Raw genomic sequence first — 22,198 nt, forward strand, 5'->3', positions numbered from 1 at the left:
GGCCAGCTCGATTGGCAGATCCCCTAGTGTTGACTAACCAGGTGGCCTTTGCTAAATGTGTATCCCAGTGTTTGAATGTCCCACCACCCATTGCTCTCAGTGTAGTCTTTAACAGTCCATTGTATCGTTTGATTTTCCCAGAGGCTGGTGCATGATAGGGGATGTGAGATACCCACTCAATGCCATGCCCTTTGGCCCAGGTGTCTATGAGGTTGTTTCAGAAATGAGTCCCGTTGTCTGACTCAATTCTTTCTGGGGTGCCATGTCGCCATAGGACTTGCTTTTCAAGGCCCAGGATAGTGTTCCGGGCGGTGGCATGGGGCACGGGATATGTTTCCAGCCATCCGGTGGTTGCTTCCACCATTGGAAGCACATGGCGCTTGCCTTGGCGGGTTTGTGGGAGTGTGATATAATCAATCTGCCAGGCCTCCCCATATTGATATTTCAGCCATCGTCCTCCATACCAGAGAGGCTTGAACCGCTTGGCTCGCTTGATTGCAGCGCATGTTTCGCATTCATTGATAACCTGTGCAATAGTGTCCATGGTCAAGGCCACCCCTCGATCACGAGCCCATCTATATGTTGCATCTCTTCCTTGATGGCCTGAGGTGTCATGGGCCCACCAAGCTAGAAATAATTCACCCTTATGTTGCCAGTCCAGGTCCACCTGAGCCACTTCAATCTTAGCAGCCTGATCCACCTGCTGGTTGTTTTGATGTTCTTCAGTGGCCTGACTCTTGGGTACGTGAGCATCTACGTGACGTACTTTTCCAACCAGGTTCTCTATCCGGGCAGCAATATCTTGCCCCAATGCAGCAGCCCAGATGGGTTTGCCTCTGCGCTGCCAGTTGCTCTGCTTCCATTGCTGCAACCACCCCCTCAGGGCATTTGGCACCATCCATGAGTCAGTATAGAGATAAAGTACTGGCCACTTTTCTCGTTCAGCAATATCTAAAGCCAGCTGGATGGCTTTCACCTCTGCAAACTGACTCAATTCACCTTCTCCTTCAGCAGTTTCTGCGACTTGTCGTATAAGACTCCATACAGCAGCCTTCTACCTCCGATGCTTCCCCACAAGACCACAGGACCCATCAGTGAACAGGGCATATTGCTTCTCATTTTCCGGCAGTTTATTATACAGTGGGGCCTCTTCAGCACGCGTCACCTCCTCCTCTGGCGATATTCCGAAATCTTTGCCTTCTGGCCAGTCCATGATCACTTCCAAGATTCCTGGGCGACTGGGGTTTCCTATTCGAGCCCATTGTGTGATCAGTGCGACCCACTTACTCCACGTAGCATCAGTTGCATGATGTGTACAGGGGATCCTCCCTTTGAACATCCAGTCCAGCACCAGCAGTCGGGGTGCCAGGAGGAGCTGTGCTTCAGTACCAACTACTTCTGAAGTGGCTCGAACCCCTTCATATGCTGCCAATCTCTCTTTTTCAGTTGGAGTACAGCGGGCCTCGGATCCTCTGTATCCCTGACTCCAAAACCCCAGGGGTCGACCCAGTGCTTTCTGCCAGAGGCTCCAGGTAGGGCCATTCTTCCCGGCTGCAGTGTAGAGCACATTTTTTCTATCTTGTCCTGCCCGGACTGGGTCAAGGGCGACTGCACGAACTATCTCCCGTTTAATTTGTTCAAAGGCTTGTCGTTGCTCAGGGCCCCATTTGAAATCGTTCTTCTTCTGGGTCACTTGATAGAGAGGGCTTACGATGAGACTGTAATTTGGAATATGCATTCTCCAAAAACCCACAATGCCCAAGAAAGCTTGTGTTTCCTTTTTGCTGGTTGGTGGAGACATGGCTGTTATTTTGTCGATTACATCCATTGGGATCTGACGATGTCTATCTTGCCATTTTATTCCTAAAAACTGGATCTCCTGTGCAGGTCCCTTGACCTTGACCAAAAAACTGGCAAAACTGGCCTCCAGAAGGATTTGGACTATTTTCTTCCCTTTCTCAAAAATTTCTTCTGCTGTGTTGCCCCACACGATGATGTCTTCAATGTATTGCAGGTATTCCGGAGCCCCACCCTGTTCCAATGCAGTCTGGATCAGTCCATGGCAAATGGTGGGGCTGTGTTTCCACCCCTGGGGCAGTCGATTCCAGGTGCACTGGATGCCCCTCCAAGTGAAAGCAAACTGTGGCCTACACTCTGCTGCCAAAGGGATTGAGAAGAACACATTAGCAATATCAGTTGTGGCATACCACTTGGCTGCCTTTGACTCCAATTCGTATTGAAGTTCTAACATGTCTGGCACGGCAGTGCTCACCGGCGGCGTGACTTCGTTCAGGCCCCGATAGTCTACTGTGAGTCTCCACTCTCCATTAGACTTTCACATTGGCCATATGGGACTGTTAAAGGGTGAGCGAGTCTTGCTGATCACTCCTTGGCTCTCCAGTTGACGAATCGATTTATGGATGGGAATCAGGGTGTCTCTGTTGTTGCATTATTGCCACCGGTGCACTGTTGTGGTGGCGATCAGCACCTGTTGTTCTTTGACCCCCAGCAACCCCACAACAGAAGGGTCCTCTGAGAGACCGGGCAGGGTAGACAGCTGTTTAATTTCCTCCGTCTCCAAGGCAGCTATGCCAAAAGCCCACCGGTACCCTTTTGGGTCCTTGAAATACCCTCTCCTGAGGTAGTCTATGCCAAGGATGCACGGAGCCTCTGGGCCAGTCACAATGGGGTGCTTCTGCCACTCCTTCCCAGTTAGGCTCACTTCAGCCTCCAATGCAGTCAGCTCTTGGGATCCCCCTGTCACTCCAGAAATACAGATGGGTTCTGCCCCTTTATAGCTTGATGGCATGAGGGTACACTGTGCACCGGTGTCCACTAGAGCCTTATACTCCTGTGGGTCTGATGTGCCAGGCCATCGAATCCACACAGTCCAGTACACCCGGTTGTCCCTTTCCTCCACCTGGCTGGAGGCAGGGCCCCTCTAGTCCTGGTCATAGCATTCGTTACTCACTTCTTGTCAATGCAAGTCAAAAATCCCTTTATTAAGATCGGAAGCAAAATCAGCCCTTCTACCCTGCCTGGGGAACTGCTCACTGGAAACTGGAGCAGCAATTTTCCTGGGAGAACCCCCTTTTGTAGTTGTTTTTCCTTGCAACTCACGTACCCATGCCTCTAGGGTCGAGGTAGATTTTCCATTCCATTTCCTCATGTCTTCTCTGTGGTCATGCAGCTAAAACCACAGGGTGCCCCGTGGTGTGTATCCACTGTATCTTCTCTCTTGAAGAGAGGGACGCTTACTCCTAATGGCTGAGATACTGGTCCGTACAGGTGAGGAGTAGGACATATCCTCTTCGAGTTGCTGGACCTTCTGGGACAGTTTCTCCACAGCCGAGATGCAGGCCCGTAGGGAGGAAGACAGACTTTCTTCGTATTGTCGGAGTTGGCTAGCCATTTCATCCACCGTTGGTCCCTCTTCATCTTTCCAGGTCATTATTGCCAATGAATTTGCGTGTGATGATGGTGCGCTCCGTACAAACTTCCGCCACATGGGTCGTGTGCACTGGACTTCATCTGGATCTTTGGGTAACTGCTCATTGTCCAGGTCATTATAAATCACCTCCAGCATGGCTAATTCCCGCAGGTACTGGATACCTCTCTCCATGCTGGTCCACTTGCCTGGGTGACATACTGGCATGGGTTGGTTCTCTGGATCAGCCACAGTGCCTGTCGTGGGGGCTGGTGCAGCCACAGTGCCTGTTGCGGGGGTTGGCACAGCTGCGGGGGCTGGCGCAGGGGCTGGCGCAGCCGTGGGGGCTGTCATTTTGTCATCAGATCCAGAGACCTTCTCATCCCCTTGAGGGTTCTGAATAGTGTTGAATAGGGCTCGGTAGGCATGGGCCAGGCCCCAGCACATTGCAGTGATTTGTGTCTCTCTGGAGTTGCCAGGGTGACAACATACTTTTTCCAAATACTTTACTAGTTTTTCAGGATTCTGCACTTGTTCAGGGGTGAAGTTTCAAAACACTGGAGGGGCCCACTGTCTTAGGTACTTGCCCATGCTCTCCCACACACCCTGCCACTCGTAACTATCCAGCCTTGGAGCAGAACTCTGGATGATATTCTTAAACTGCTTATTAACCTTAGACAAAACTGAAACATTATTCCCAAGAACTACCAATGGATATATCTTAACTACCCAAGGATGTTCAAGATACTGAAAAGTTATTGTAATGAAGGAGGAAACATCATAGAAGAAAACAGCAAAGGTGCCATTCTGTATTTCCTCCATAAAAAACCTCTCAGAAGAAGAGGTATAATTGCTAATTGTCTCCACAAGGTGGTACCCAAAGTACAGTAATGGCTACACTACAGAACCCAAATACCAGATAAAGCTCAAGGTCAGTGTTTTAATAACAGATCTCCCAGGCAAAGCATCACTAATCACTGCAGAGCACAGCAAACAGCAAAACCCAACACCAATCTTTAACACGTACTGCAAAAATAAGAGCATGGTACAAATCAGGTAGACTAATACCGAGAACAGATGAATCAATATTATGACCGGCAACTGTTAACAGATACAAATTCCTTAATACACTCTGGTTAATCTGTTATTATCTCAAACCCTTCGAGCCCCACGTTGGGCGCCAAAAAAGACTGTCGTGATTTAACCCCAGCCAGCAACTAAGCACCACACAGCCACTCACTCACTCCCCCCACCCCAGTGGGATGGGGGAGAGAACTGGAAGGGTGAAAGTGAGAAAACTTGTGGGTTGAGATAAGAACAGTTTAATAATTGAAGTAAAATGAAATAGAATAGTAGTAATAGTAATAGTAATAGTAAGAATAAGAATAATATAATAATAATATACAAAGCAAGTGATACACTATACAATTGCTCACCACTCGCCATCCAATGCCCAGCACGTCCCCAAGCAGTGACCGCTGCCCCCCGGCCAACTCCCCCCAGCTTTATATACTGAGCATGACATCATATGGTATGGAACAGCCCTTTGGCCGGTCTGGGTCAGCTGTCCTGGCTGTGCCCCCTCCCAGCTTCTTGTGCACCTGGCAGAGCAGGGGAAGCTGAAAAGTCCTTGACCAGTGTAAGCACTACTTAGCAACAACTAAAACATCAGTGTGTTATCAACATTATTCTCATCCTAAATCCAAAACACAGCACTATACCAGCTACTAGGAAGAAAAATCAACGCTATCCCAGCTGAAACCAGGACAGTAGTTCGATCAGATTGATTTATATTATGTTGCTCACAAATTGGTGTTAAAAGTATGTGTAGGCAAAGAGAGGAATTGAAGATCCTGGTATTATACTCCGTCATTTTTATCAACCTTTCCATTGTTTTTTATTTCATAAAGTCTTGCCTGTCAAGTGCAAAAACTCTCATTGCTATTGTGCAGGCCTTTTGCATTTACAATGATTAACGTTTTGAGCTTTTCTTGTGTAAGGACTTACAGGATCGTGTTGTAATTAAGAATGTTTGAAATGCTTTCAGCTTTATTCTTAAAGTGAATTTTGTTCCCTTTTTTGGTTAGATTAGGAGATATATAGCCAAGGGAAATCTCAGAACTTTTCCTCTTTCTGAATCCTAAAGTGGTTTTAAATCCTTTTTGTATCTTTTTTTAACAAGTTCCCATAGTCCCCTTTATTCTTCTTTCCTAGGACTGTCTTGTCTCCAAAGCCCCTTTCCCTTCTTCCCCCCCCCCCAGACATATACATAACACACGAATGTATCTGGATCTTATGGAACTTGTTTAAAAAGTGCAAGGGGAAGCCAGCGATCAAAGCAGGAGGGGTGCATTAGATGATTGTAGAAGCAACAATGAGATTCCAGATATTGGAATGTGGTTGGAATAAAGATGGGATAGATGATTGTATGGGTTTGAAAGGGAAGATGCTACTTGGAGGTGATTGACCTTGTAGGGCTTCTGTAGTTTCCATAAGGTTCACATAAGCACCCAATATTTAGGAAAGAACGCTGGTAACATAATATGAATGTACAACCTAAGCTTCAGATTCTAGTTCACATTCTTTCAGCATGTTGTGTTTCATAACATGCTGCACCACTTAATGAGCATTTGGTTAGTTGACCACTAAAATGATTACTTTTGGGTGCTTATCTGAACTAAACTTTGAACCTTCTGAAGTTCACCTGTAATTATAATCAGCCTTCTAGTTTTAATCATGTTGCCATCAGTAGTTAAGCAATGAGGCTGAAAATACTCTAGGTTGATGCTTTTCAGATCAGAATTGTAAGTCACAATTCAAGCTAGTTATTTTTATGCTCTATTTTAGCAAATGCTCATCAAGAGGTGCAGCATATTATAGATGAAACATGCTGAAGTAACATAAAATCCTAATTAACATTTTAAAATTTTATGAAAAAAAAATCCCAAATTATCATAGTTTAATATGCATTGTGAATGTATTTCCCATCTTTTTTTTTTATTTTTAATGATGGGCCAAACTGCTAACTTTTGTTGGAGGCTTTCATTAGTGTTGAAAACATTAAGAACAGTACAGCAATTTGATCTTTGCTCATATTACTGAGTTTTCATTGTGCTGTATTGTTACCATTTATGAAGATTATGATATAGGATGCTTAGATGATACATAATTTGAAATGCCTATGTGTAACTCTGCATGACACAACAGAAAGAGGCTCCATCATTGATAACACTTAGGCAAAAGGAAGATAATTTGATTTGCTGTTTTTTTTCTCTAGATGGGTTCAGCTTTGTTTAATTTACTGCAAATACAAGCATCCGAATTCCAAACTGAAGTCATGGAGCCCTAAGATACACCGTTACAGGTTGTCATCTATCTTGTCTTGATCTTGTGAAAGGCCTCAGCTTCAGTTTATGTTTCCTGGATTTTTAAAACACTTTCCCTTGTCTGCTTTACAAATTAATAGTTATTAAATCCACACACTTGGAGACTGACTTTAAGATCATTGATTAATTTTCAGATTATGCTTCTTTTTCTTAGTTTCAGTAAATTATTCACACAAATTTAATGTTGGCAAAAGATATGTTTGTTAGCTTCATCCTATGTCCACCAATGAAGAAAAGGCTACCATAAAGGGTCACCTTATGTTTGTGGGTGGGTGTGCGTGGGTGGGTGTACGTGCATGCGTGCGTGTTAGTGTGTGAAAAAAAGCAGTATACTTTCTACTAGTGATTTTGGGCCTGACCTTTCCAGGGCAGTTCCTCATATGTGTTTAAGGCTGTCTTATTAAAAACAGCTGCTTAGAGATGTTACTGATAGGATAGTGGTAATAAGGAAATATCTCAAATCAATAACTATGAAACTAAGGTAGTACCAGGTATAGAGTTGAGCTGGAGAATAGAAAGCTTTATGCACCTTAGAAGAATTTCTCTGTTAACTTTCCAAAATCAGGTGAAAATAAAGAAGATATAGCCATAGTAGTACCTGGTATAATTCTATTTTCATTTAATGAAATAAGAGCAGAGATGGATTTTCCACTTCTTTTTAGATATCTTATTTGTTTTCAAATGACTATTAATGTTATTTTTCATTTCATGTACAGGCCGATGGAGAATGTACTTCAAATTCTACTCTTTTAAATGCAAAGCAGCAGGGGAAAATAAAGAACTTTTTAAATAAGTGTGGCTATGTTTAAAAGACATTACAAAAATACATTCTTTCATTTCTTGTTTTAATATAAATTATTTCTATAAATTGATACATTGTGTTATTTTAGTTTATAAGTCCTCTGTGTTTCGCATAGTTTTCCATAAGGAAATATTCTGTTGATTTTGGGATATTGTATGTCTGTCTCAGACAGAACTCCTTTCTGATTTAAGCAGAGGTTTTTGCTCAAATATTAATAGTATGATACATCCCATAGTAATTTTAAATTACTTTTGTTTTGTCTTTAGGGATTTACTGAGGCAAACTCCTGCTGAAATTAAGGTCTGAATAAGGAATAGCAGACTATGTCAGTAATAATATCTAGTTTTGATGTAGTGCTTTTCATTCTATCTCCCAAAGCAATTTAGGAAGAAGGAAACTATTTTTCTCATTTTATGGAGTAGGGAGGTGAGCTGACATGCATAGAATCATCCTGCAAACAGATGAATGACTACAGTAGTTTTGGAGTGCTGTATCCATTAATTCACACAGTTCAGCTGATTGTTTGGAATTACAGTGTCTGGGAGATGTTAGTTCAGTGAATTTGGAGGAGTCTAGTGCTACAAAGAAGCCTGAGTATACAGAAAGAATGCATTTCCTATTGGAAGGAAATTGTTAAATACTCTCATTTCTGGATACGTTAGCCTGGCAATGAAATACATGTTTTAATTATTACTTCCCCTTTTATGTTAATATATAGATGGTGTACTTGTGTAGGCATATCAGAAGTGAAATTCTGCAAGTAAACCCTGGAGCACAAACCAGAATTCTGGATTCAAATCACCCTGAAATATAGATGTTTTCAAATTCCAGACTGTTATCCAGATCTGATTTTTTGCTTCTGTCTATATTGGAATGGTTGAAATCTTTGTTTCTTAATGCAGTTTTATTTTTGGCTTTTCAGAACATTGAACCAAACTTCACGAAGTCAGCACAGCTATTAATTTAAACATTTGAACTTAATCAGATGCAAAACAAACACAGAGTCAGAAGTAGAATTGTCACAGTCTGACACTTGTAATTACAATGTTCAATATAAACCACACATGAAACATAAGCAAATAAATTAGATGAATTTTGCTCAATAAAATGAGCAAGTAAATTAGATGAAAAAGTATATAAAGCAGGATTATGATAGGAGCACCTCATACTGTGTCTGAAAGGAACCAATTTTAGGTTTTTGCTTTAAAATCAATACTGGATTGAAGTTTGGATTCCTGGTTAATTTTGATGTGAATTTGATTTAGTGTTGAATTTTAACAGCTTAATGGTTGTGAAATTTGTAATCTAGTTAAAGAGATTTTTCAAGAATATTTGTGATGTATCTTCTGTGCTTTGCCTGTTCTATTTGATATTTTAAACCATGTTTATTTGTGAATGTGTATCTTAATCCGAAAATGTTATCAGCTGAGTGGCAAAAGCGTTTTATTCAGAGATTTAAGTAAGTAAATATTTATACTGTTTGCATTTCTTCAATGAAAAATTCTAATTTGAAAAATAAGATAGTCTACATTAGCTGCAGGTATGCTTTTACAAGCGGCAATATTTCTTTTAAAAAGAGGCTTAAGAATGTCAAGTTATTCCACGACTCGCTCAAGTTTTCATAGAGTCACCCACCAAATGGGAGTTGGTGCATAACAATATAATGAAATAGCTTAGGCCTAATTGTCAAAAATTGGATGGAAACTCCAGAAATCATCAGTATTCATTCCTCATCATTTCAGATCATTCTAATATCATATGTTTTTAATGGATTTTTAAAAAGATATCTTGCTTCTACCAACTGTGAAACTAAATACGCTGTATATATCAATCCTGCAAGAATGGCACCAGCTGATTTTAAACTTGGAAAAGAATTTTGCATTATTCAAGCAAAGCTTGTACTGTTGAACTGTTACTGCAGCTGCTAGTGAATAATGTATAAATAAATCCATTTCTATATGCAGTACAATGCAAGAAACATGAATCTTAGGGTAAAACTTAACAGTCGTTCCTGTTGAGATGTATAGAAAAGATAGCCTAGGTGCCAGATACTCATTCATTTCATTGGGGGGGGGGACATGACGACGACGACACACCTAATAACTTTTATTTACTCACACTGTCTTTTCCTTTTTGCTCTTTGTACCAAGGTTCAGCCATAGAATCTGTACAAGAATTATTTGTAGGGTATGATTTCAAGCAGCTGTTACATAAAATGCAATAGTAATGACTATCATAAGATCATTTTAAAAATCTGAGTATCTTTCCAATTTTCAAAAATACTTAAAAATAGAAAATATCTATAAGCAGTTTGTGAACTCTTACACAGATCACAAAATAATACAAAGATTATCATGTCAGTCAGTTACTATAAAAGCAAAAAACTTCTGATTGCATTCTGCATACATAGCCCAATCCACAGGCAACTGAAGCGACTATGAAGATTTCCAAACTGTTCGGCCAACTTTGGATCACGCCCACATTATTAATTTCAACCCTTAGATAGTTTTAACAATGAATCTCTAATGTCAACAGAACTGGCTTAATTTAAATGAGTAGATGTGTAAAACCAAATAAGAAAATATTGTAGGAAAAAAGATTATTTGAAAAAAATGTGTTTGTTTAATGCTGACAACATAGGGAAATAGGATAGGCTAAATCATTTATGAAATATCAGCCACAAATCTAAAAAGCCTAAAGGAAATATTTTAGTATGTAGCTCAATTAGTACTAAATACGTGTGATGTTTTAGCATGTGTTACAGAAGATGAGTGCAAGTAGTCTGAGCTCAGAAACTTTTAGTTTAAAGGAAACAAAAATAAATGTTGCTGTTTCATATTTCAAAATTAATAGTATCCTTTTACCATGGAATTTTGAGGCAGATAATGACAGTAATGGAGATACCACAGCACATCTGAAGACTACTTTTACAACACCACTAAAATATACTAAGCTCAGTATTAGCACTAATCAAGAAAAAAGCAACTATAAAACATTACTTGCATGACAGGTGTGAAAAACACATTCTTATAGTCTAAAATTTGATGCTTCCAGATTTTTTTTGGTGGAATATTCTCAGGTCAAATATGGTACCTTTGAAATTGCTCCAGAGTATTTCACAACCATCTATAGATTTATCTCTCCAGCCCAATTCTTATAGTCTCTGTTCAAAACAAATTTGTGTATACGTGTGTGTATGAGGACTGGAAGCAATTTGAGGCTGTTATTCTGATCAACTTATTTCTGCCTTCTTTCCTAGGAAGTGTGTAGAGAGCTCTGGTGCCTCAGCAAAAGTAACCGCTGTGTTACCAACAGCATTCCAGCAGCTGAAGGTACTCTTTGCCAAACAGGGAGCATTGAAAAGGGGGTGAGTACAAATAATTTATTGTTTGAAGACTACAGGAAGAAAGAACTACAAAATTAAAGTCCTTATGAGCAATTATAAGAGTTCAAAAAGAGAGTTATTAGTTCAGAATACATTTGCATCCTAATGGAAGTGTCCTACAGAATTTAACAATTATTTTATATATGTAATTTGATAAAACGTTTATCCTTGCTATAAAATTCTATAGCCTGGATCAAAAAAAAAATCCTGTTACATACTCTCTATATTTTTTGAGTCATTTCTGTAAAAACTCTATTAGATTTATCTTTATTAAACTTTATAGCACTCTTCCATAAAGGACTGTTAAACTCTAGGTCTGTTATGGACTCTGAAAATGTGTAACATAGATCTAGAGCCTGAACTTTGTTATTTTGTTAGAAGATAAAAAAAACTTTATTCCTTCAGATATAAGCTGAATCATACAAGCATATAGAAAAAAAGTTGCCTTAATAAAAGGGTTTTCTAAAAGCCCATATTTCCCAGTGACCATTCTATTTTGACTTTGAATTATTCCTTTAATATTCAGTTATACTTGCATAACTGTTTAAGTTGAAAGGATTTTGCTATGCAGTCTGATAAACTTTCCTACCTAACAGAAAAGTACAGAAAGTCAGTGTTGCAATAGATAAGCCTAGTGCTACTGTATCTGTCTGAACATTTGAATTTTGATTTTAAAATGTTGACTGTATATATCAGTAGTTTCAGACAAAGTTCTGAAAATGAGTTTTAGATTAAGAAGAATAGTAAAAGAGTGTTTCTCAATTACAAGGCAAAATCTATACAGATCTTAAAGAGGAGAGAAAAATATTTTAATTATTAATTTACAGGATATGTACTGGGAAAAAAAGTGAATTCCATATACCTTTATTCAAGATAATACATTTTATGCAGGTTTTTACAAAGTGAAGAAAACTTATTATATTAAACAATTTCCAGTATCTCTCCAAGAGTTGCTGCATTTGTCCTTAAGATTTACTGCTCCAGATTGGATTTTTTACTAACAATGACTGCTGTCATCTGTTGTCTGTTCTGACTCTTGCCATGCTAGCTGGGCTAGTTTCAACAAAGATTACACTGCATTTTGACTTGCGATCTGATGTTTAAATAAAAAGAATGAAAGCTTTTGGGCAGCCGTCACAGTTTATTAATCCTTGCTGATGGCTTCATTCAGGACCCATGACCTAGTGTCATTCTCATGGCTTTTCCATGCTGAGTTTGGAAATACTGGTAAACCATGTTAAAGAAATTCATTGAAGGGATCACTTAAAAAAAAGAGAGTTCTTAGACTTAGCCAATGAAAATAGAGAGACCTTCACATTCTACCAAAAATGTTACCTTTTATTAGAGTAATAGAAAATGCTAGGAGCCCTACTCTTAAATCAACAGTCTAGGTTTATTTTGGAACCACCACTCCTTGTCAATGACAAGGAGCAATTTACCTCAATTTATATTTTTTTAAACCATGAGACTACAGTGAACAAGTTGAGATGCTTTAAGATGCTATTGATGCGTCCATTTGCCAGAGGCTTTAATCAGTTTGTTCTCTACAAAATATCTTTTCCAGTCATCAGTATCTTGTTCCATCATTAGATTTTAGAGGGAAATGAGATAATTGGTATTGTTTTATAAAGGTAAACTGTTCATGCCTTTAAACAGCAGAGAATTGTATCTATAAACTGCAGCTTCAAAGGTTCCTGTAAATTAATAGTTCCCGATAGCAAAAAACCCAGAAAACACAAGTTCTTTCCAAATATGTATTTCTCTTCACCACACACTAAGGAGAAAATAATAGGTTACAATTGTATAACACTCTATTATTATTATTATAACATTTATATTGCAGTCACTCCTAAAGGCCACAACCAAATTAGGCCCTATTTTGCTGGGCTCTGTCCAAATATATAATAAATGACGTTCCCTAACAAGATCCCAGAGTATTTTATCGTATTTGGAGGGGCAGTTTCTGCTTCTAGTTACACTGATGTAAATTTGGTGTAACTATTAACTCAAAGCAAAATTTGATGCAGTGTGCATTAATGTCTTATTGGCAGAGTTGGGAGGGATTTCTACAATTAAAATTGACTAACACTCTATTATAAAACCTTCTTTCACTTGCTTTTATAAATCTGCCAAACTTTAACTCTTTGGGTTGAAATTTTCCACAGTAGATGTCTGCCTACACCTGGAGGTTTTTAGAGTGTTTTCCATAAAGGTTACTCAGCTGTTTTCTGCATACAGGGAAAGAGAATAGAGTGGGGTTTTGCTACTGACAGAACTTGTACATCTGTTCTGTTTTGAAGCTTTAACATGTTCATGCTTTGGTGAAGGGTTTTACATATCGTCTGGGTTCAAAAAGGTGCACTTTTTCCTAATCTTGTAATAATCATTTTAAATATACATGAAGCTTCTCTCTGGTCATGTATACCCAGAGATGTGTTTGTGAAGGTAAACTAACTGATAGATTTAAAAATACTCTGATGAGGAAATAGTGCATATAAAACAAAAAGACAAAACTGATAACAATGTTTATTTTTGTCTTTGAATTTAAAGTCATAAAAAAGTAACCTTTTCTAACATCATTGTATAGACCCATGCTAGGGGTTTAAACAAGGGAAAAATGTGCAAAAAGTAAAAACACAGTGTGCTGAAAGCACAGTTTAAATAGCTGGATTGTGTGGTGATCTAAATTCAAGTTATTACTGGACATTAAGTTTCCTTGCAAATTAATTAAAGAAGCACTGATCGAAAATCCATTGTTAAAGACAAGATGGCAATCTTAATTGAATTCATCTTCTTTTTTTCCCTATGAAAAATGAAATTGTTTTTCCTCACTATTACAGTACTTGCTGTATGAGTTTTCTAAATGTATACTGTTGTAAATCTTAGTTCTGTTAAACAGCTAAAATTCATATCAAAAGTGATCTCAAATGTGCCACAATGTCGTATTTTGTTTTATTGTTAATGATCTGTAGAAGAAAAATCCCAGACTGCTCACATTAATTCACAGGGTTAAAATTTTGTGCACATTTTATATGTATTCAAATGCATCACCCACTGCCCTTCTAATTGAACTAATTGAAAGTTGCTTCTTCAGTGGGAGAGAAGAATTAACATTTCAGTTCTAAATCTTTCATGAAGGGTTGTTCTTTTAAAATAGCTGTCACCTCCTCTTGTTTCTTCATATACTGGTTACTCAGTAGTCCTTACCTCATCATAGCAGATGGGGTTGCTATAATTCATGGAGGAAGCATATTTCTATAGTCCTATTAGAAATAATGAAGATTTTGGTCATTTTTAATTACTCTGACAGATTCTATGCATCACTGGCCTCTGGTGAAAGATAAATTTTCTAGAAAATTAAAAAGTGACGCCAAAGTGAGCAGTAAGTCCTCAGATTTAACTTAAGTAGAGAAGAAAAAACAGCATTTAAGGAGTCTTTACAGGGGAATATGGGAATGTGGAAGAAAGAAATGTTTGGATGACAGAGGAAATTACAGAGCGCAGGGATTTTATACAGCTTTGGAAAAATAAGGCAGGTGAAATGCACCTGCCTATTGAATACAGTCATAATAATATAGAGTTTGGGGGTTTAACTTTGACTCTGAGTGTCTTTCATTTATTAACTTTGATTTTGACGTTTGTAATATTTATAATGTCTTTTAAATTAAATTATTAGCATACATTTTTACTCTTAGAAGCATTTTAATTTCTAGCTTTTGACTTTAGCATTAGATACCTGATCATGTACTCCTGTGGTCTCTTTAATAGAATGCTGCAAGGGGATTTTTGTCTTTAGCTAATAAAATCATTATCACTTAATTTATCACTATAATGAGAAGAAAACAAAAAAACTGTAATCCTTCATGTGTAATTCACATAAATACTTCATTCTCCATCATAATTGCACCATTAGAGGCATTGCAAAACACTGTGCCATGTGGTTATATCTATACTAGCTAAAAATATTTGAGTTCACTATATGGACTGCATTATGTGTTATGCATATATTCAGTGATAGTCTGGATTTACGAGAAGCTCCACATGTAGGGTATGTTCCTCTGACAGATGCCTGCTTATTGGCATAAACCTCCGAGTTGTAAATTTAGAACCGAGAGAAGGATAAACCTTCCTTTCCACAGTACAACTCCATGAAATCTCGCGTCCTTGGTTTTTTTTCTGAAGAAGGGTGTGGTGGGTTGAGCCCAGCTGGCAGCTAAGCCCCCACCCAGTCACTTGCTCATTCCCCCCCCAAGATGGAGGAGAGAATCAAAACAGCAAAAGCGAGAAAAACTGATGGGTTGAGATAGAGACAGTTTAGTAAGTGAAAGGAAAAGAAATTAAAAACAAACAAACAAACAAGAGATGCAAAGGCAATCACTCACCACCTCCCACCAACAGACTGATGCCCAGCCAGTCTCCGAGCAATGGCTACTTTGGAAACACCCCCAGTTTTATTGCTGAGCATGATGTTACAGGGTATGGGATATCCCTTTGGTCAGTTGAGGTCAGCTGTCCCAGCTGTGTCCCCTCCCAACCTCTTGCCCACCCCCAGCCTACTCACTGGGGTAGCAGAGTGAGAAACAGAGAAAGCCTTGATGCTGTGTAAGCACTGTTCAGCAATAGCTAAAACACTGGTGTGTTATCCACACTGGTCACAAACCAAAAACACAGCACCATACTGGCTACTATGAGGAAAATTCTGTCCCAACCAGACCTGGTAGAAAAGGCAATGCATTTTGATCTTGAGATTTAAAATAGTCTGCTTTATATGTTTTCTGTAGACACATGAATGCTATTTTTTTGTTTCTCTAACTGATAGAGGATGAGGTTTATAAACAGAAATGTGCTGGATTGTAACAGCTGTTTTAAAACAGGTACAGCACATACAGAGAGAAAAAGAGGAAGATAAAAATGTTTTGAGATAAGAAACAAGTATGAATGTGGCTAGAAAAATAATGCTACAGGTTTTGCATATTAATGTTAAATGGTAGCATGTGTTCATATGCAAAACTACTTTGTATCTAGGTGCATTTGCTCATGAAAAGCTACACGTTTTATTATTAATTTTTTTAATATACATTCCTGAGAGCTGGCACTTAGACTCTGACATGTTTGACAGTCTAGAAGTACCTTTTTATTCAAAATGAAATTTCTAATGAAAAATTAAGGATTTTTATTCATTTTCTTTGATACTCTGTACAATCCTTGTTCATATCAAACTATTAATTATTTTTTTTCTGAGTAATGACTGAAGGCTAAATTCTCTTTTCATTTTCTTTCATAAAAATCCAGAGTAATTCAGGTCATTGTGAGTGGCTGCATTTACTTGTTTACATATGTATGTCCCACATTGCCAGAACTGAGGCTTTAGATGAGCCTTAGGACTCAGGAAAAGAGAAAACTTGGCTTTGCTGTATTGTTTAGTATAAAGTCAACACTGAGTCTTCCAGTAGTGCTTATGGGTGGACAGGGATACCTCTATCTGTCTGTGTCTTCTGTGTATGTCTCAGTGCGCTTTGTCAAATTCATATGGCTGATTTTGGACACAGAAGTTGTCTGGGTTTCTTTTTGGAAAGGGTCAATATTGTGTCTGTTATGGGAATTCAAGGCAGTTAAACAGCAGATGCCCACCTTTTGGAAGTGAAATGTGCAGATTCAGGTCACTAAACCTGAGGCCATGCTCTACTCTGTCGCCTAAGCCAATAATGGCAAGAAAGGCTTATCTAATTGAGCTTACTCCAGATTCTCAGTGATGCAATAGACACCAGAATGTGGATCAAACTATGGGCTCCAGGATTATTTCTAAATGGTTTAAAAAAGGTTTCTGACTAAGGAAATGATAAATTTATTTTAACAATTAGCCATTGTGTGAATTGTCTGTCATTTTGTATGTCCAATGTAAGTAACAATATTGCAAAGGTTCAGTGTTTGCATGAATAAAGTACACATGTTCATTCTGTCCCTGAACAAATGGCCAGTCACTATTATATAGTGATTTTCTGTACCATGTCTAATGCCTTGGCACTACTTTTATTATGTCTGTAGGGTTAGTATAAATGAAGTACTGCAACAAATTCTTCTTCCATTGTAACCTAGTCCAGATTTTCTTTTTCTTTTTTAAAATTAAGGGAATACTTTCTTAAAAATACTGTCGGGGAGATTTTTTCATTTTGCGTAATGAAGCCCCTACATGAATCCTAAGTGGAGGGTGTTTTACTAAACTAATCTTAGAAATGCATCTTAATGTTTAAAAGACTGTAAGCTACTTGCAGTTCCTTTAATGTGAAACATTAAGGACGATGTATGAAGAAAAAAGAAAATCTTTATTTTAAGCTTGCTTTAATTTCTGGTGTGTGTTAGGGACATATAATTCAGGACTTAGTGAAGACAGTTAACAAATCACACACACCCTCACCAATGTCTAAACATGGCTAGAAAAAGTAAAATATTAGTCTTGTTATCTATACAGAGAATGCTAATGCCTATAATTGTCATTGCCTGACCCTTATATTTTTCTGTCCTGATAACTCTGTCAGCCTGGAAGCTAATTTTGTGGGTTTTTTTGTGAAATCTTTCAGTGGTGTTATCAGGGAGAGTGTGTACCTTTCGGCACTTGGCCCCAGAGCATAGATGGAGGCTGGGGTTTGTGGTCAATATGGGGAGAGTGCAGCAGGACCTGCGGGGGAGGAGTCTCCTCATCTATAAGACACTGTGACAGTCCAGCGTAAGTAGCTAAAGTAAGCCAGAGCCAACAAAAAGACATACTTGGAAATTATTCAGAACTGTGGTTTCACATGTTATCTGTAAAAATGTTTTGCTAGTTTGCCAGCATTTGTCTTCAAAATAGCAGACAGAAACAGTTTAACAGGAGCAGCTCACTAGACATACTTTTAACATTTTTTTAATGTATCTGTTATGTATGTACTGTAAAGATAGATGGATTTATATTTACTAGTAACCAGAACAGTTTTCTTTCTGCAACTTACTGTTCATGCAAAATATATTTAAATTATGCCTTAGATATAGATTTCTTTCTTCTTAAGACATTATCTCTGATGCATGTCTAGGATATAAAGTAACTATTGCCAGTTAGTTATTAAAAAAGCAATACAGTATTTCCAAGATTTTGCATACAACTGCTTACATATAAACCATAATTAGTATTATTATGTTGCATACAATACATTAATACACTATCACATCCAACACTTAGTCGTAACTTCCCACTGACTCTTAAAACAATTCAGCAACTTCTCTCCCTGCTATTGGTCCATCTGCTCTCTCTCAAGAGGGGCCAGCTTCTCCACAACAGCTTGGTCTGTTGTGTGTATCTGTACTGGTCCTTTCATCTGTCTACTTCCCAATGTCCTGAGCACTGTTCCAGAGAAGGTCTGTCAGGTAAGTGCTCCTCTCTCTGTCACTAGCGCTTCTCAGATGAGGAATGCTCACTTATTTTCATTGCTGTTCTTTGCTGAATGAATCACTGCTTTTTTTCTGTTGCTGCTTGCCCTGTTCTGGTTACCTCATCGCAGCTATAGGTCTTAGCGGAAGGATGGTTTTATTACTCCATACTTTGTTCTTGTCATGTCCTGTAATCTCTATTTCCATCATCATTATTAGTTTTTAAGACCACTTTTTCTTGAAAACATGAAGCTTTTGTGCTTATTTCATGAAAATCCATTCTGTGACTTTTGTCACTCCTTTCTTCTCCTCTCTTCACACTTCGGTTCTTTGTTGCTTGTACCAATGTTTTGCAAGCTAGGCTGTACTTCAGCTTTCCACTGCGCTCTGCAAGACAGATACCATAATGTCACATTACTGCTGTTTAAGGTGGTCTGTTCACCTCCTATCATTAGCAATAACTATCAATCAAATCTAGCAAATATCACAAATCAATCAAAGCTAGCAAATATTTTTTCACAGCAGTATGAAAAAATGCTAGTGAAATGTTTGGAGCATGAGTAATTTCCTAAGATTTTTTAAATACTCCTGTCACTATGTATATCAGTTGGTATGCTGAAAGATGATTAAATTTTAAATGTTTAACAGTGCAGCAAGCAAATGCAATATTTTCTTAAATTTTCATTTGTGTGTGTCTGCATTAGGAAAAAGTTCCCTTTGGTTCATTAATTAACTTGAGTTTCTAGGATAGTGTTGCCTGGTTAAATATCTGTAATGTGAAAAATAGTATTGATTTTCTTTTTAGTTAATTGTAAATTCTGTTATTTCTTTATTATAAAACAAACACCAAGTTTTTTTCCATTCTGCTTTTAAGAATGAGCCATAGATCTGATATCTGATTAATCTTCCATTTAAGTCAATGTTAATTCAGTATTTGACCTCAATGGAAGATAGCTAAGGTTCTTGAACAATTTGACAATTTAAGAGCCAATGTCTTAATCACACTAATAGAAACCTGCTTTCTCTGGAGTTTCCTCAGATTTAATACTGTTTAATACTGTTTAATCAGATTCTTGAACTAAAAAATTCAGTCTTTGCTGCTGGCTCCAGTATTTAGCAGACAGTGTTTCTTCATTTTGTTATATTTTCAAGTGTAATATGAGAAGATTAAAAAAAAGCATCATGTAGGTTGTTTACACATTTCTTATTCTAGTTTTACAAAGCAAGCAAATATTAAAAACAATGCCTTTTTAGTATGTTCAAAATACAATTAAACTGTATTGCTTGGGATCTAGATGAATACTATATGAGTGAAGATTTTCAAGTACCCAGTATTATTTTGTATCTGCTCCAATTCAAGTCAATGCTACAATTCTTATTAAATAAAATATTTTAAAATCTCACCTTAAAACTTCTATGTACTTTAAAATTTATTTATATGTTATATAATATATATCTCTTGGACTTATATTTATACTAATAACACATAAATATATATAATGAACTTGTGTTTATGCTAATACATATACTAACACATAAAACATGTTTTTCCAGGCCTTCAGGTGGAGGCAAATATTGTCTTGGAGAAAGGAAGCGGTATCGCTCCTGTAATACTGATGTAAGTAAATTTTGTTCCACTGTAAAAGTACAATCTCAACTTGTCCATTTTTTGTTTCAGCAGCAATGGATGCATTTTTTTCCCAGTTCAGAAAAGCCGTGAATTCTGCATTTTTTTTGCACAGTCCTTTTGGGCACCTCTATATTGCAAGCACCCTATGTGTTCTGCTAAATATTGCAGGCACCCTATGTGGTCTGCTAAATGTTGGGATCCCTATCTCAATGTGATGCCCAGCTGGTGCCTTCACATTAAGGCTTTGAATGAGTCCAACTTGAGCATCCATGTTTAAGGTGAATAAGGAGCGTTCCACATCAGACCAAAGGTCTGTCTAACCCAGTGTGTCTCCTAGCAGTGGCAAATAACAGGTGCTTAGGGAAAAATTATAAACTTTTGGCTGCCAAGGCATGACTTTTCCATGGATATACTATATGAGTTTCCAGAAGCTGGGTGTTAAAAGATTTCTTGACCTCCACATCATACCTGTACCATGTTGCTTAACTGCCACAAATGGAAGTATCCTCCATGAATCCACTTTTAAACCCTCTTACCCTCTTTATACCTTTATAACTTCCAGTGCTAATGTGTTACACAATCCTCTTATACATTCTGTGAAAATGTATTTCTTCTGGTGTGTTTTAAACCTGCTGCTTTGCCATCAGGTATCCACTGGTTCTTGTGTTACCAGTATGATCATGCAGTTTCATTTTAGAACTGAGCCCATCAAATAATGAAGTACCACTGAGGGGGTGGGACAGTATATAAATGTATAAAATCAAATTATGAACTACCACTGAGGGGGTGGGACAGTATATAAATGTATAAAATCAAATTATGAACCAAAATTACAAATTCAAGTAAGTTAAAAATTGTACCAGAAAAAAAGTACACACCAATAAATATTTCACTAGTAAGTTTCCAAGTCAGTAGCAGTACAAACATAAACAGGCTTCCATATTATTTTAGCTTCAAATTTGTCTTAATTTTCTTCTTAAATCAAGACAGTTTATTACAGCAGGAGAGTCTGTGTACCTAATGGTGTTGTTTCACCTGTTCATTTTTTGATATATTTCAGAAAAAAATAAAATAGTTAATATGCTGGTTCCATGATAAAACCTTGTTTTTATGATTATCATTAATTACCATAAGTATTAGTTCTGCAAACTTCTCTGTGGAGGTTATCCTCATTGTTAGGAAATATTACAAATTTCCAAATTCAGAATTACTTTCCTACTGCTAATCACAGCTGTTCTGTTAGTACAGACAAGAAGTGTGTTAGGCCTTTGGGCACAGTGTTGTGAGAGAAACTGAAGCTGAGCTGCTTGTCCGGTATGAGCTGTAAAACTTCTCCAGTCATACAACCTTCCAAATTACAGTGCACCCTTCTGAAACTTTGACCATCTTAATTTTTCCACAGTTGTGTATCTTTGTGGCTGGCTGTCTTTGTGCAATTTTCATTTGAATAAATCCAGCTTACCAGATGAAAGTAAATTCTTTCATCTTAATTTTCACTCAGATGGTCTTTTTGTAATTGGAAAACTTCATAAGCAAGAATTTTGTTTATAGTTCCAATTCACAAATGAAAATGTTGAGTAACATTGAACATATTTTTCGTTCTTACAGTTGATGATAGGAAATTCACCTATGAATTCACCAACTAAGTGATAATTCCTTATTGAAATGTGTCAGTAAATATATAATAAATTTATTGTGTGCTTTACTGAACTAGTGCAGGTTTGTTTCTAGTTTTTTAGTCTGGATGTTGTGCACTACGAAGTTAAGTGCCTTATAAAAATCTAAGCATATTCCATTATCCTTTTAATTTTACCAGGAAATTAAAAAAAAAAAGTTTTAGCTGATAAAACCTATTCTTATACAAAATACTGATTTGTATTATTATTTATATTTCTTTTAAACCTGTATCAGTCAAGTATCTACCAGCTTTTCTGTTTATTTGGGATTGATATCGGGCAAACTGTAACCTAGAATATTCTATTTGTCCTTCTCAAATAATGAACTTTTTACATTAGCCCTGTTTCAGTTTGTACATACAGTCTAAGATTTGTTTAAAAAATTCATGTTTTCAGACTAGAGCCCTCCTCCCTTAACTCTTTGAGGACTCTGGCAAGGTAGTTGTCCAGGCATTCTTATTTAAAATGTTTATTTCCAATAGATATTATTT

The 22,198-nt window shown here is 37.6% G+C and overlaps 1 protein-coding gene across 1 annotated transcript in view; it reads left to right on the forward strand.

Moving 5' to 3' along the window:
• LOC309601528 (A disintegrin and metalloproteinase with thrombospondin motifs 6-like) overlaps positions 1-22,198 on the forward strand; it is a gene marked incomplete at both ends in the record, with an annotated part of 161,201 nt that overhangs the window by 89,101 nt on the left and 49,902 nt on the right. The window contains 3 exons of the mRNA XM_082334573.1: positions 10,875-10,982; positions 17,579-17,724; positions 19,956-20,019. Of these exons, the coding sequence (XP_082190699.1) occupies positions 10,875-10,982; positions 17,579-17,724; positions 19,956-20,019 (318 nt within the window). The remainder of the gene's footprint in view (positions 1-10,874; positions 10,983-17,578; positions 17,725-19,955; positions 20,020-22,198) is intronic.

The sequence above is a fragment of the Platalea leucorodia genome (genome assembly GCF_965183815.1).
Source record: "Platalea leucorodia genome assembly, chromosome: W".
Taxonomy (NCBI): Eukaryota; Metazoa; Chordata; class Aves; order Pelecaniformes; family Threskiornithidae; genus Platalea; species Platalea leucorodia.